This window comes from Larimichthys crocea, chromosome XIII (assembly GCF_000972845.2).
Source record: "Larimichthys crocea isolate SSNF chromosome XIII, L_crocea_2.0, whole genome shotgun sequence".
Taxonomy (NCBI): domain Eukaryota; kingdom Metazoa; phylum Chordata; class Actinopteri; family Sciaenidae; genus Larimichthys; species Larimichthys crocea.
Window position 1 is genome coordinate 35,578,883 of NC_040023.1, and position 16,919 is coordinate 35,595,801.

Consider the following 16,919-nt stretch of genomic DNA (forward strand, 5'->3'; position numbering starts at 1 on the left):
TGTTGCTATATAGTGTCCCATTAGTGTTCTGTGCTGTACATTTGTTGAATTGCAAAAAAAATAATCTCACACACTAGGACCTATAGGTACGTATTATGGGATTTGTATTTAAAAAGAGGCTTCCTGAGCGGGAAAATCTCTCGATCTTCCCCTCAACTTTGCACACCCTCCGCTCAGTTTCCCACCCCTCTCCTCCCGTTTCTCCCCCTTGTGCCCCTGCACGTTTTCGTCCCCCCTCTTTCCCCCCTCTCAGACTCCCTTTTTTCCCTTCCCTCATCGCGCTCCCGTGCGCCTGTTTCCTTCCTCTCCTTCTGATCACCCCGCACGTTCTTTTCCCGCTGAACGTCGGTCTTTTTGTTTGTTTTTGTTTGTTTTTTTTTTAAAAAATATCTCACAAACTTATTTTATTATTATTATTTAAAAAAGAGGCTTCCTGAGCGGGAAATCTCTCGTGCACACATAAACCTGTGCACAAACACGCTCAGCTGAACAAACCGAGCCGACGAACCAGCCGGCAGGTAAGTAACACATTTAACAGCTTTTAATTCATTTTAACGGATTTTAAATGATGCATTTGACTTGTCTGTGCACTGTAATGAGCCAGGAGTCTGTTAAACATTTATACACCAGTGTGCCGGCGAAGCCAGTGTATTCAGGTTGTTAAATTGACTTAAAGCTGCAAATTCAGTTATAACTGCCATTTAAACAGCTATGATTGTTGCCTTCATTAATGTAAAAACTACACTTTGAAATGAGTCCACCTAAAGTAAAAGTGTTTATTTACCATGAAACGAAAGAAAGTGCTCACTGTCCTGTCAGTGTTTTATTATTTTATTATTATTATTATTTATTTATTATTATTATTATTATTTCATCATTATATATTAAAAAATATTTCTGGATGAATATTACTGCATTTTTTAAATGACTTTATATAAGATAAGATAAGACAGTAGTGAGCCAGTAGTCTGTTAAACATTTATACACTAGTGTGCAAGGTGAAGCCAGTGTATTTCATGTTGGTAAATATGACTTAAAGCTGCATTAATTCAGTTATAACTGCGTATTTAAACAGCTTTAAACAGTTGTTGCCATTAATTGAATAAAAGTAGTAAAACTACACTTTGAAATGAGTTCACCTGAAGTAAAAGTGTTTCATTTACCAATGAAATGAAAGTAAAAGTGCTCACTGTCCATGTCAGTGTTTTATTATTATTATATATCATGTTTCTGGATGAATATTACTGCATTTTACTGCTGTAGGTTGAGCACCTTAAATGACTTTATATAATATAAGATAAGACAGTAGTGAGCCAGTAGTCTGTTAAACATTTTGTGTATTTCAGGTTGTTAAATATGACTTAAAGCTACATTAATTCAGTTATAACTGCATATTTAAACAGCTAAATGCTTGTTGCCTGCATGTGACTCCTTTACTGGAATAAAACTACACTTTGAAATGAGTCCACCTAAAGTAAAAGTGTTTCATTTACCAATGAAACGAAAGTAAAAGTGCTCACTGTCCATGTCAGTGTTTTATTATTATTATTATATATCATGTTTCTGGATGAATATTACTGCTGCTTTGTTGTTGCATTTTACTGCTGTAGGTGTTTTATGGTTGAGCACCTTAAATTATTTTATATAATATAAGATAAGACAGGCTTTCATGATCCCAAAGTGGGGAAATTCACTTGTCACAACAAGCTGGATGATAAATTACTTGTAAGTAAGTATTATATCGAAAAAAAAAAGTCATGAAAAGTGCTATACAAATAAAGTTTGACTGATGAAGTCGTGTTGGAATGAAGGACCTGTGCTGGATCTTACATGGTGGGAGAGGTCTATAAGGTCATCATATGTTTGCAGTGTTGGCCCTGTGAGATCCACGTCTTTTTAAAAAAGTCGATCTTTCATAAGAAAAACAGTTTTCAGCTTTGCGTTGATCTGGCTTTAAACAGTTGATTTACCTAAACACATGAAGGAACGCTTCATTCTTCACTTTATCACTGTCAATAGAGTAAAATGTACAATATTTGTCTCTGAGATGTGGTGGAGTAGAAATATATCGTTGCATGAAATGGAAATAAAGTACAAATATCCCTATTTACTGTTTAAGTACACTACTTGAGTAAAAGTATGTTGCACTAGTTCATAAACCACAAATTGAGGTAGTTTGATTCAAACCTTTTTATCCGATAACAAACTGGTTGGTTCATGTAAGATTAGTTATGAAGTCCATAACACTGTGTTTGTGTTGCAGGATGACGCTTCCAAACTGGTCTCAGCCGATACAAACAAAGATCTGTTGAGAAGGTCAGAATAAGGAGAGCCACGCAGCTGTTTTATCTTAAAGGGTGTTCGGGGAAACGTTTTTAATTTCTGCTGCGACCACAACCATGTCGGACATAATAATCAACCTGTGCGTGGATTCTCCTGCACAGACGAGAACTCCAGGAGCAAACCGCAAGAGGAGAAACAAGAGGTCCCGTAAAAAGATGCAGTATTCGGAGCGAGCGCGCTTCGGGGAAGGTAAAAATAAATACAACCACAGAACGGGACAGTCCAGACAAGCTCCACCACGACCACGCCATAATGGAGCAATCAGGAATCATCCATCTCCACCCGCTTCCACAGAAACACACAGTCCTCCAAGCAGCATAGCCAGCACCTCACACTGTAGCTCCCGGCCTTCGACGTCCGCACACAGCCCGCTTCCTTCCTCCACCGTGACCGTGAACGCAGGAGGCACCACCCACTGCTCCTCGTCCTCAAACAGCCATACACAAACACCAACAGGAATCCCCACAAAGTACCTCGCCATTGACTGCGAGATGGTGGGCTCGGGACCAAAGGGGAGCATCAACCAGCTCGCACGCTGCAGCATAGTGTCCTATGAAGGAGACGTAGTTTACGATAAGTTCATCAAACCCTCCATGCCTGTTACCGACTACCGCACCCGATGGAGCGGCATACGGCGCAGTGACCTCGTCAATGCCACGCCATACGCCGAGGCCAGGAAGGAGGTGAGTGAAAGATTAAAACATGTTGTCAGCTCTTGTTTCCACTGTTCTTCTCCACCTCCACATCACTGACGGTATAAAGATTTGTGAAGAGGCGCTTTGAACCCCAAATCTGCCGTGTTGGAAGAGGCAGGACTGACTTTTTTTGGCACTTTCACCTCACAGCCACGGAGGTTGTTGCTTGGGGACGATATTTTCAGGATGGGATTCCTAATTAATAAGTACGAGGTGCTTTCAGGGGTCGCCAGCAGTGGTGTTCTTTCTTAATGACCAAGTTTGGAGCCATTACCTTATCAATTAATCAGTTAATATTTAGATTAAGTGATGAAACATTTGCTCTATAAAATGCCAGTATCAAATTATAGCTTACCTTTTTTTTGACTGTTCAGACTGAGAGACAACCTGTGAAGGTCTACCATGTTCCACAGGAATCAATTAGAGTTTCAACAAACAATCAGAACGATGAACATAATCGATAATTGGTATCAATAAAATCTCATGAATTCCCATCACTGTTACGATGAAACTGCAAGAAAAGCCGCAAAGCTTCACGTGGTTCTGAACAGGTCGAGTTATTTTGGGAAACATCTGGTTTACAGCTGTTTAAACTGACAGACGAACAGGACAATCTCGAAAAGAGGTGGCGCTAACATTTGTTCCAATATTAATTAAAGTGATTAAACTTTATTTATAATGCAGCACAGTTCTGAATAAAACATGATAAAGCACATCGGGTTAGGCTCGCATGCTGATATTTGAAAATCATATCACTGTCCACTGCCAAAATATCGAATGCAGACAACTAGTTTGTTTATTTATGTTTGAATTCTTCATTAGTTATACGTTTTTTAACACATTAGTTGAACTCTTCAAAGCATTTACACACACATTAGTAAGTTGTCATGTACATTTCCCGTCTTATAATTCGATTTCAGAGTTTGGATGATTGACAGTTTCTGCTGTATAAACTTGACGAGTTCAGTGAGCGAATGTCTCCTCTGTCGGCAGATCCTGCGGCTGCTCATGGGGAAGGTGGTGATTGGCCACGCCATCCACAACGACTTCAAGGTCCTCGGTTACTCTCACCCCGGTAGCCAAACCAGAGACACGTCTCGAATCCCTCTGCTCAACCAGAAGGCCGGCTTTCCCGCGAATGAGTGTGCGTCGCTGAAGAGACTCACCAAGGCCATCTTCAACCGTGAAATCCAGGTAAGGAAGGAATTCTCCGGGCGTTCATGTCGTCGTGACTTAAAAATGTCTCAGAACGAACTGACGTCCGACTCGGTCCTGTCTCTTGTGTCCTCAGACTGGGAGGAAGGGCCATTCTTCTGTGGAGGATGCCAGAGCCACTATGGAGCTTTACAAAGTTGTGGAGCAGGAGTGGGAGAGGCAGCTGGCCTCCAAACCACAGGCCCATAAGACAGACAAACATGGAATAAACTGATTTTAAAGGGACATTTGGTGTGACTCGCTGCCTGGTTTCAAGACAACATTTAACCCACAGTGATACCTCCACCTGTATGGTGTGTGTTCATCGTCTCACCATCTGAGCTTGGAGGACCTGCCACCAACAGAGGGTCACCTGTCAGCTTTGATCTTTAACATTTTAATCCAAAAAATTGAGACAAAATTGTCATATTCTTAATTTTAATCCAAAAAATTGAGACAAAATTGTCATATTCTTAAGTTTTGATCAGCTAATGATGGGGTATCTTTACTGATATCTATACTTTTACTGATGCTACTCGCCGTAATTTGTGAAAAGCGTCACCAACCAGTAAACCTAGAGTCTCTTGACAAAAGTTGCCTACCTGTCATGAAGAATGTAAAGGCTACCTCAGCGTACCCAATGCCCTCAGCCTGCCACCACATACCGTTTTCTATATTGTGAACTAAGTTCTCACGCGGTGCAGCAACAGCTCAGCAGATCAAAAGAGTTCGTGAACTTTTCAGACTGCCCCCAGTCATAATTTTTTTTTTTAATCTCTGGGAGCCAATGAACAGCATGACCACGACTCCACAGGTGGAAACCAATCAAGTTGTTAGCATCTGGAGAGAAAACGAGGGAGGGGAGAGGAAAATCACAACGAGGACTTTACTCTGCACCGGCACGTAACACATGAAGAGATGTGAAAGATTCAGCAGTTGTGTTTTATTACTTTTTTGCAGAAATGTTGAATTGTTTCCTGAGTTTTTACATTTATCTATATTTTGATTAAGCTTAGTAACATGAGCCAACGCTCTTTGCCCTGATAACTGTTGATAAAGACAGATAGTCATTAGTATTTCGGTCATGACCACTCGAACAAGTACCGTCTTGGTACCAGTTCTTGATACACATCCATACCAGTAGCCTTATTAGTACTGTTTCATCATTTCCTGACACGTTTTAAAGTGTAACAATGTTTTTACGTAAAGTTTTAATAAGTATAGACCTCCAAATTGAAGGAAAAACAAAGTTGACGGTGAAGTTCATTGTCAGAAGAAACAAAATCACGATTATGAAAACCCACATTAATTTAAATTGTAGAGCACAAGGTCTACAACTTAAATTAATGTTGACCAAATCAAATTTAAAGTTTAAAGTGGTAACAGCGAGCCAAATGCCCCCACATCCCTTAAATATAGGACATGACCTCTGTCCTGGAAGGTAGCTACAGCCCTCTTTATATCTGTCCTTGCACAGGATGTCTTTATAAAACTTGTACTTGTCACAGCAGCTGACAGAACCGGTGTTGGTGTCTGACCTCTCTCCAGTCAGTTCATGTGTATCTGTTTTTGGAATATGAAGGCGTCGCTGAGTTCAAACAGTTTTCTATGCAATGTCTGACTACTGTACATTCAGATCAGTACTTAACTTCAATAAATCATTACCACAATCATTTATTGTTTATTCATTGAGGTACTGAAGTAATTACTGTAATGAAGCCGAGGTGTTTGGGATACATCCGAACGAAGTGGTGGACCGCCATTAGTGTGGCTTGTTTCGAGACCGAATCCGATACCATTACGTCACAAGTATTGCAACATTTTCAGCCACATCCAGCTGTGCTTGAAGAGTCAGAAGAAACATTTAGAGATCTCTCTTTTTTCACCTGCAGCATCTAGTGTGTCTCACTCTTCATCAAAGACAAAACAGACGAGGATTATATATTTCATTTGACCCGACCAAACCAGGACTAACCCGTCTCCTCACAGCTACATCATCGAGTTTGCTCTCCTCAGACCTGACACACAAACATACAGTTCTTCCACGGTGCTCCACTTTCTGTATCCTCTAGCAAGTGTTTGTCCTTAAAGGTGAGCGATCAGCACTATTTCCCTGCTGTGAATTCAACACCAGCACATTAATTATACAGCATGCCATCCTTCCTGGAAAAAAAAAAGCCACCCGAGACACAACTGCTGGCACGGAGAAGCTCATTAAAGAGCAAGAAAGAAACCAAAAAGACACCAGAGCTCACAAAGCTCTCATTTTTAAATCAGGTACGATTGGAGTTGGACTTTAGAGAGCGTGTTAGTTTGTGAGTAATGTTTGTGTGAGATTCCAGAGTTAAGCAAGTAAATCCTGTGTCTGTTCTTTGTCCACTGACCAAATACCCCTTCAGCATCGCCACGGAGGATGCCAAAGCATCTGATGGTCGCAGGCTAAGTAGGTGACAAAGGAGGCAGTTGAATCTCCCGTGCTGGAAATTCTTTAGCTGTGAACTCAACGGCGTTTGATAAAAGACAAGGATAAACTACGTGGTAGAAATCTGGAACCGCAGTGGAAAAAGTGGACTTGGCTCAAGATCAGAATCTTGAGCCAACTCCACTTTTTCCACTGTTGTTAACACAGAAAGACCAAGTCAATGAAGGATTTGAATCTATTGAATTTGCATCTTCTTCCCTCTGTGTAAAGAGTGCTTTGGTCTGGGTGTTTAATGCATTACTGTAGTACCAAAGGATCAGTTCACCCAAATTACAAAAGACATCAAAGAAACATCCCCAAAAATAATTTTCCCCATAGACCACCGAAAAAGACTGTTAAGAGGACACCTAAAACTGTAAGCAAGGTCAGGTATTATGAATTTTTATACCATGAAAGCTTTCTACTTTTAAAACTTTCCCAAACTTTCTCTCCAACTGACCTCTGGAAAGGTTCCTCCAGTCCACAAACACCTTTTGAGTCACGTGTCCAGTTCTTACAATAAATCCAGGATCAAACCTGCACTCTAATTGCTGCATAAAATTAATCTCTACAAACAAACGTGAATATTAATGCAGAATCTGTAGGGACAAAGATTTTGGAGTTGGAAGCGTTTCAGAGGTTTTGATCAATGACGTTCGAGCAGGTTTCGGTTGCATGCAGATAAATGGTACGTGTCGAGAACAAATGAGGTGGAACGCATCGGCCAAATGGAAACTTGCAACCCATCGGCTATCATCTGACAACAATTCAGCCTTTTATTAGCTTTTATGAACACATATCTGCTTTCATATGCTGATATGTGTTTATAGGGATTGGCTGGAATTTTACTTTCTAGCCATTCTCACACATTTAGGTGCTAATCAGAGTCTAAGTCCGGATATCTCCTCCGGAAACGTTGGTCGTTGCCCCAATCACCATCTGACGATATCCGCTAGGTTCAGAGATTGGCATAAAGCGGACGTAATTGTCAGTTTTAGAAGGTTACAAACATTAGTGACCACAAACCTTCCCAGGTCAGCCTTCAGAAAAATTTTTTGGTTGCTGCTGATCAGACACTATCATGTGAAGCATACTGAGGCATCATGTAAAACCCGTCACTCCATAAATAACCATGGACGTCTTCAGCTTTTGGGGTTTCAGACAAGGTTGAGTACAATATTGCGAGGCAGCACACGTGATTTAATCCAATCCCTAGTCTAGATTATCCCTTCTAAAGCTCCTTGTGCATGGGCAATAATGTGTTTGATTTTATGCCCTGTTATTAGCTCCATAAGTAAAAGCAAGAGCTTTAAAACCAAAAGAGGCTTTGGATTTTCTTCTGTGGGTGAGTTTAATATGTTAAAAACAAGATTTTCTCCTTCATATCTGAGGCTGAATAACAAATGAGAAACATCTTTCGGCTTACTGATCCTTTTTTGTAATACAGACCTTTGTTATGTCCACGTTATTGATTTAAATACTATTCTTAACATTTGAAATGAAAGAAGATTAAGTATCCACCTGCTGTATTAATAAGTCTCTGAAATACATGAAAGAACACCGTTAGTCTCATTAGGCAACACAATATGGATTTTATGGATTTTATTACCCCCTGGGTCAAGTTATTGGGAGCTGGACTCTGCAGATTACCCTTTTCACACACACATCACACACCTCACATATTAGTCATGGCACAGCGTCAGCCACATGTGCATAATTCGGTTTTTATTACCCACTGCCAAGCCATCAGGAATTTGTCCAATTTGCACATTTCCAGTTAACCTTACACATACAGTGCATACACTGAGCACAGCGTGGGCTGGTGGCGGGATCAGCATATGTGGAAGCATGAAGGATCTCTGCAACAAATAATGTTAGCCCGAGAGAAGAGAGCCTCATCCCGCTTGACAGAATTCATGTTCTACTGTCATAGTTTGAGTTGGCGCTGTCTCTATATTAAATATTAAAAATATTTGGCAGGCGGTTGAACGAACCATCTGTCTTTCATCGTCTATCATGGGTGAACCAGTCAGATCAATGACTCTCAGTCAAACTCTCGCGAAAACATCTTTGGTAGAAAAACACGAGTGTGTGCGATAAGTCCCCGAAGGATGTTGAACTACGCCTGAGCAGATACAAACTGTGGTGGAGGCCTGTGGTGGTCCTGATGTGCAAATCAGTCGCCCAACATAGGTATAAGGGCGAAAGAAATACTCTTAACTTTTGATATAACTGATACTTGCAGCATCTGCAATAACCTGTCACCATTGCTAACACATTAAATGCAATTTAAATAATTCCCATAGCTGATGCCGTAGCTGTAAAGAGTTCCTCACAGGACGCTGATCGGTCCGACGGCAGTTGGAGCCTGAGTGAGTCCACTGCCTAGCAAGGCTCAAATGCAGCCCGGCTGAAATTATTCAATTATTACTCTTGTAATTCTTGCAGATTTACATCATTTGAACTAACACTAATCAATATTTTCATAATTAACGCCTGAGTTTTGTGAAAGAGGTCGTTTGTGGTGACAAACCCGCTTAACGTAGGGGTCGCTCCTCTGCCCCCTGGTGGCCATAAAAAAACAGTTATTGCAGCTTTAATAAAGATTTATTCTTTCCCTAAAAAAAGGACAGTTCAAGGGCACTGCACAACACACCTCACTATATCAAATTCTACTAGTTTGCATGTGAACTGTGGCTCAATTAGCTTTTCATTTACTGACAGAAAATTGTGTGTGGGGGGGAAATAACTGATAACCAGCCTTATTTCTCATTCGTTCACCTCTCAGCCTGTCAGCAGGGATTATGATTTTCCAGTCAGGAGGAGAAGGAGGAGGAGGAGATAGAGGAGGAGGTGTTGGTCTTTTAACACTGCCCTCATCAGTTCCTCCTCTCTTCACCTCCTCTCCTCTTGGCGGTCTGTCGCCTCAGCACTGAGAGGCTGCTGAAGGACATTTTGATCTGAAATAATAAAACAGACAAATAAAGATCTGCACCTGTCTGGAGGCTGCGCGGGGACACGACGAACTTCTGCGGATCTGGAGCGACACCTGAACCTGATGAAAATGAAGTAAGTCCATGCGCGTGATAAAACAAGCCCTGATTATGAAATCAGACTTTTCAGTTCCGAGATTTGTTTGTTCAGCCAGCTCGTGTATTGACTTTATCCTGCGTGCATCTGCAGCAGCCTTTAAAATGAAAAGAAACATGCGTGACATGTGCGTGATTCAGCTGCGCATCCAGATGTAAAGTAAAAAATCCGTTCACCTGCTGCAGCATCACTGCATGTTTGCAGCATCAACACATGGACACAAGTGAAGAAGCATCATCAGCAAATGACTTTTCAAAGTGCTCATGATGCAGAACGACTTCTTTTACAGTGTCATACACTTATTCATGTTGGTATGTTAAGATATAATAACGCATCATCTGTAAACTAGAATCTATAGCTGTTAAATAAATATAGTGGAGAACAAAATATTTCCTTCTGACGTGTGGACTAGAGCTCAAACGTAGCATTAAAATGATGTACTCGAGTACAAGTACAACACTACACTTGGGAATACTCTTACACTGTTATTCTGGGAGTATCAGGATTATTTAAAATTTTAGTAACATGTAAATGAACACAAATATTGATCAGCCCACATGTGTGTGTGTTATTTTATGTAAGCATTTAAAATATGTAGTGCATTTAAACCCACAGTTACAGTTAATTAATTGTATATTAGTAAATTAATAGATTTTTTCCACTGAGACTAAATGTGTCCCACAAGATTTTACTCTGGAAATACACATGTTGGATCCTAAAATACTCATTCTGCAAATTTTAATTAAACAGAAACAAAACACAAAAAAAATCTACATTTTGAGCTAAATTAATACAAAACCAAAAGGTTATATGTGCAGCCATAAATATGATTCACCTTTAAAATCAGACTTAATAACATCCAGACAATAAACTTCAGATTACTACTTTTTTAATCAATGTCAGGTATACTACTCGTATAAAAGGCTGATCCACCTTTTGAATCATCATCATCATGTATAGTGGGAATGTTTGGAGTGTTATATCTCTGCATTTGGTTTGTTGAAGCCAGAGTTAAGGATTCAGATCTGTTGCCTCTTGATTGAGCAGTCAGACCCTTCACATAAATACAATGCAGCACATGTATTTTGACATTCACAGCACGTTTTTGACTAGATCTGAAATAAAATGACACAAGGATGAGGGTACATTTCTTAATTTGAGGTTTACATCGTTATTTAATCAGATTGTTCCCTTGCCATTGTCCTGCACACACAGTAAGTGACTGTGTATATAACAGGAGACAGTGAAACGCCCTTAAAACAGAAGGTTTCTATAAATCACACTCTGTGTCTTAGAGTTTGAGAAAAAGTGAGTCAATGCTCTATCTGCACTGTACCAAACATGTATGGTTTAATGATGGAAATACATACAGCTAACTCTTGGTCAAACTCAAGGTCATGACTCACCCCCAGTGCACCCCTCACCACTCATAAAACCAGAAACCAAAAAGAGGATCTCTCATATTTTCTTTTAAATTACTTTGACATCTCATATTTTATTTATTCAGTTAAGTGTTTACTCATACATATTTTATTTCCCATCATAAAAATGTAAATGATTCAATATTTCACAGCTTTTCTCCATACTGCAGGAATCAAATATCGTTAAGTAAATATTAAAGCCCTTCATCAGTTTATTATTTTTCCATTTAACATTTATTGTTTACACACACACACACACACACAAAGATGTTTCAAAGATATTTGGAGGACTAAATTTCGACTGTGGATGATACAGTTTCAGGTTTATGATGAAAAGAAGAGTCTTTAATATATTAATGTACTTAAAAATGTGGATGAGAACTCCCACTGTACACTATAATAACATAGTGAAACATTTAACAGCTGAAGAGTCAGATATTTTCCTCAGGAGTTGGTGGAGACCAAACACAGAGCAAGAAGAGAGTCGATGAGGACTGACATTTATACAACTCTAAATAAACGATAATGTTGTTGGAGTCTGAGTCCATGTTTTAACAGTAGCCCAGCATGGACAAACCAAACTTTTTTTGTACGTTTCACGGCCACCGTAGTGTCTTCTTCACTTTAGGAAGGTGAGGATGAGGTGTACTGCAATCAACAACTACAACACTACTGCTACTAAATCCTACACACTGTTCCTTTAAAAACAAAATGGAAAAGAAAAGAAAACCAACAGAGAGGTCATAAAAGTGTAATAGAGAACAGAGTTTTTCATGTTTGGATGCATTTCGGATCATCTGCTAGTTTTGCATTGGCACTGCAGCTAAAAGCAGCGTCACCCTGTTTGGTTCCGATTCGTTCTACCAGCTGACAGCTTTTCTAAAGATCTTAGAAACCTAATGGGTTTCTGTTCTTTCCGAGCCTCCTGCTGGTTCAGGAAAGCATGGTCGAGTTTTCCTAATTCCTGTTTGCTTGTTATACCAGACACCTGTTCCTATGACGGGTGTAAACGGGTGCAGTTTGTCCGGGCAGTGTGTTTAAATGTGCGGCTGATGGTGCGGTTGGCTTTCAGTGGGAGCAGCAGGTTACTGTGGTTGCAGCACAATTTGTCTGTAACTTCACAGCAGGAGCATCGGTGGGTTTCCCACAGCACCTCTGAAATGTGACTCAAACTAAATAATGAGTGCAGACCGCTGGCTGTTGTTTTTTTGACACCCTGTTTGAGGTGTTTGAGGACTACAACTCCCACACACATGGCTTTTGTCACTTCTTCAAAAGTTTAACAGCTAACAGCTAATAAGATACGGCTGGTGAACTTAAACGTCTCTCTCAGCGCTCGGTCACGCTGTACGGACTTCTCTTTCTTCCTTCCTTCTCCGACACTCTTTTCTCTGAGAGGTCTCCATTGCTTCCAGCCCACCCCGGCTGCTCCTTGCTTCCTGTCAGATTGTGTCTGTGAGGGATAGGGTGGTGGGGGGGGTTCATGGTTGCCCCTGGAGATGGGCAGACCGAGTCATTCGAGGTGGCGCGATGTGGGACTGGTGGGCCGGCCGTGATGGAGGAGCTGCCGAGGACGCAAAAGGGTAGAGTGGCGGTGGAGAAAGCGGGAGGGGTACAGCGCAGGGGGGAAGTCGGGTCGATCCAACGACGGCTCAGCAAGTGGTTCTGCACCCCATTCTCAAACCTGAAAGACCGGCGAAGGTTCAGCTTTGTGGCTGTGTGTGAAAGAGTCTAAGTAGGTAGTACAGGTCACTCGTTTCCTTTCACATTTATTGGTTTAGAATCTTGCATGGTTCTTATTATCAAATCTGAGTAATTTCGAATCTCTTTAAAGATTCTGTTTAGACCTGTAGAGCATTGGTTCTCTAACCATGGCGACCTCCCTACAGCTGTACGTGGAGGAATGAGATCTATGGGATCGCTGAAATAAAATAAGTTTTGCATTTCGTGGAATATTTTGTTTCAGTATCATTTGGCCATGTAGCATCCGTGATTAGTTATGAGCTCAAATCTGATGGCCTGATATCTCTTTTAAGTCCCACAGAAATCCCAGCTACATAAGTTTACTTTATTCATCACTGTATTTTTCTGATTCAGGAAAAACCTCTTGAGATGCACCATCTTTTCTTCAGGTACTTGTTATCAGTAAACAGATGTCAGTTTTGTGTATCACAACCAAGCAGTGAAGTGAAGCCTATGTGGACATGTCAAAAAACTGCAGTTCCTCTAACGTCCACTTGAGGCTGGCTCCAGAAGTGAGTCAGTCTCCATAAGTCCCCATGTTCAAATGTCCAACTTCACAGCAGAAATAAACATGTTTACAGCCTGGTACAACAAACAGTTTTGGTCTCTAAGCCTTAATATAATTTGAACAGGTATAAAGTTATGCAGAATTAACAGCGTGGTCGCTTTGGTTGACAGGTGGGTGCAGTTACAGGTGGTGTGTTTGAGAAACCAGGCTTCATTCAGCCTGACACCCACGCTCCATCACTTTGACCATTGTTGTAAAGTCAGTAGAGGTCCATGTTTCATACTGTCTATGATCGCACCTGTACCCTCGACTTCAAGCATCTTCATAGGCCACTTTCATACCGACCTTATTTCAAATTTACATTCCCGGTAGGACGCCAAGAAGCATCATCAGCAAATGACTTTTCAAAGTGCTCATGATGCAGAACGACTTCTATACTTATTCATGTTAGTATGTTAAGATATAATAACGCATCATCTGTAAACTAGAATCTATAGCTGTTAAATAAATATAGTGGAGAACAAAATATTTCCTTTTGACATGTGGACTAGAGCTCAAACGTAGCATTAAAATTATGTACTCGAGTAAAAGTACGACACTACACTTGGGAATACTCTTATACTGTTATTCTGGGAGTATCAGGATTATTTAAGATTTTAGTAACATGTAAATTAACATAATATCAGGATTATTTAAGATTTTAGTAACATGTAAATTAACATAAATATTGATCAGCCCACATGTGTGTGTGTTATTTTATGTAAGCATTTAAATTTGTAGTGCATTTAAACCCACAATTACAGTTAATTAATTGTATATTAGTAAATTAATAGATTTATTTCCACTGAGACTAAATGTGTCCCACAAGATTTTACTCTGGAAATACACATGTTGGATCCTAAAATACTCATTCTGCAAATTTGAATTAAACAGAAACAAAACAAAAAAAATCTACATTTTGAGCTGAATTAATACAAACCCAAAAGGTTATATGTGCACCCATAAATATGATTCACCTTTAAAATCAGACTTAATAACATCCAGACAATAAACTTCAGATTACTTAATATAATTTGAACAGGTATAAAGTTATGCAGAATTAACAGCATGGTCACTTTGGTTGACAGGTGGGTGCAGTTACAGGTGGTGTCTTTGAGCAACCAGGCTTCATTCAGCCTGACACCCACGCTCCATCACTTTGACCATTGTTGTAAAGTCAGTAGAGGTCCATGTTTCATACTGTCTATGATCGCACCTGTACCCTCGACTTCAAGCATCTTCATAGGCCACTTTCATACCGACCTTATTTCAAATTTACATTCCCGGTGGGACGCCACATCTCTATTGTTTGCTCTGCGAAAGATATTTGTGCTAAATCGTATCTGTGCTGCAGTGGACTATCTACCGGAGCACCAGCTCTCTCGTCACACTCTGGGTAAAGTGACAAATGGGCCAAAGTCTCACAAAGCTGATGCAGTCCTTAAAGAATGTAGTTCACCCCCTTCCTCCTCCTCCTCCCTTCCAGCCTCGAATGACCTCTTCCTGGCAGAGTGAGCGGTCAAACATCCTCTCTCTTGGCCCCCGCCGCCTTGTTTCCCCCCCTCAAGGTGAAGTCATTGACTATTCAGCCACTTGTGATGCCTGTCTTTGCACTTCTGATGTTGCCTGGGAGGCGTCCTCCGCCTGCTCTGCCTCCCCATAGGAAAACATCTCTCTCCTTCTCACCCAGCTCAGCACGACGGTGTGTGTGTTTGTGCGTTTGTGTGTTTGTGTGTGCGAGTCAGACAGATAGCTGATGAGTCTGAAATGAAACGATTGAACGGTCAGACACGGGTGGAGGATCGTCAGGAGGAATTATGTCAGTTTGATGTAGAGAGGAGCTGAATCCAGTGTGACAGGAAGCTGACAGTGGGTTTGCTCATTTATCCATCCTTTGTTTGAACTTTTCAGACTAATATGGGAGCCAAAGTTTCTTTATAAGAACCTCAATCTAGGCGCATTTATCTTGACTTTAACTTTTAACACTTTTCTAATAGCTGTTTGTCCAACGATTCAAGTGCATCTGGTGCTCGGTGATGACTCTTTCAGCCAGCTGGATCAATTCGAGTTTAGAAAAGTGGATAGCTGCCAGAGTGCCCTCTTGGAAGCCCCTACGGTAGATAAAAGACCCTCTACGGTGCCCTACATGCTAGAAAATGGTTAAATAATTAGAGTTCCCTGTGTGTTTTTATTACAGAGGTGCTTTAGTGTTGTAGTTACCTTAAAAAGAGTTGTCGGAAAGCTTGAAATCTAATAAAAAGATTTGCAAAAATGTTTCAAATTTCAATCTTCTCCTGGTTGTGCTTGTGATATATTGAAAAAAAAAACCCTGAATTTTGAAAGGCCTGATCTTTATTTTTATTATGAAAGTTTTGCAGATTACACTCAATGCCAACTGTTCTTTCATTGCTGAGTTTACGACTTTCCAGATCTGCTGTCATAGCCGTGAGCTGTGAGCGAGTCATGTGATTTCTTGCAGCGTTGTGTCACAACTCTGGTCTGAAACTCAGAAACAGAATTTGTTTTGAGACTTTTGAAACTCTCAAATATTAAATAAGGTAGGATTCATAACCATTTGAGTCTCATGTAATAGATACTGTAAAAACTAATAATTATATATCACATTTCCATCTCATGCATGAAGGCATCTACCGGCTCTGTTCAGTGAAACGATTTGAACAGCCAGCTTTATCCCAAGTGGCATTTCTGTCTTCAAAGCTTTCGTTTTGGAATGACGGAGCCAAATTTAGGCATTAGAAAAAAGAAGAAAAAAAAACTCGGAGTGATTATTTATTAATCCTGTTTTGATTAGAAATGTGTCTCCGCTGAGACCCACAAAACAAACTTCAATTCCCGCCATCGTGTCAAGTTTATACTCCTTCCAGTCAGAGAGAAGCTGACACACAGTAATTGTAATGTCTGTGGTTTTCTCTCGGCTCTCCTCTGGCTCTTTGTCTCCTTTAACTTCCTCCAGGTGATCTGCTTGTTAATTCAGGGCTGACAGGTCTCGCCCTTGTTAGTAAGGAGTCGGTGAGGTGTTGAAGGTCGGCAGCTGTTTTCTGTTTGTTTCAGTTGGTTGGTGTCTGGATGAGCTGACTAACAGGATACAGTCTGTAGACACTGATCTGACCTCTCTCCAAAACACGTTTTCTATAAAACGAACGAGGAAATCCATCCCGTATCTCATCACGGTCGCAGGGTCGATCCAATCCCAGCTTTTGTTGCAGGTATCGTGACCTTGATTCTTGACTGTGTGTTTGAATGCCCACAGTCCCACTGTACACAGATGTAGTGTTTCAAATAAATGTGTTTCTAACATAATCCAGAACAACTATTTAAACTGAAAACTATTTAGTTTGGGTTCCTTGGTTTAAAACTTCCCATGATGCATGGAGCTGCCTGACATCACCTTAGGATTTAAGATT

General features: G+C 40.6%; 2 protein-coding genes across 7 annotated transcripts in view; both read left to right on the forward strand.

The window, feature by feature from the left end:
* The window catches only part of isg20l2 (interferon stimulated exonuclease gene 20-like 2), a 5,400-nt gene extending 920 nt beyond the window's left edge, over positions 1–4,480 (forward strand). For both annotated transcript variants that reach the window (XM_019264713.2, XM_019264712.2), the window contains exons 2-4: positions 2,264–3,026; positions 4,032–4,232; positions 4,330–4,480. In XM_019264713.2, the coding sequence (XP_019120258.2) occupies positions 2,400–3,026; positions 4,032–4,232; positions 4,330–4,467 (966 nt within the window). In that variant the 5' untranslated portion in view covers positions 2,264–2,399 and the 3' untranslated portion in view covers positions 4,468–4,480. The remainder of the gene's footprint in view (positions 1–2,263; positions 3,027–4,031; positions 4,233–4,329) is intronic.
* A 5,072-nt stretch (positions 4,481–9,552) lies between these two features.
* The window catches only part of bcan (brevican), a 25,306-nt gene continuing 17,939 nt past the window's right edge, over positions 9,553–16,919 (forward strand). For 2 of the 5 annotated variants that reach the window (XM_027287495.1, XM_027287496.1), the window contains exon 1: positions 9,553–9,762. In XM_027287495.1, the coding sequence (XP_027143296.1) occupies positions 9,752–9,762 (11 nt within the window). In that variant the 5' untranslated portion in view covers positions 9,553–9,751. The remainder of the gene's footprint in view (positions 9,763–16,919) is intronic. The other 3 variants (XM_019264701.2, XM_019264704.2, XM_019264702.2) reach the window with 2 other exon arrangements.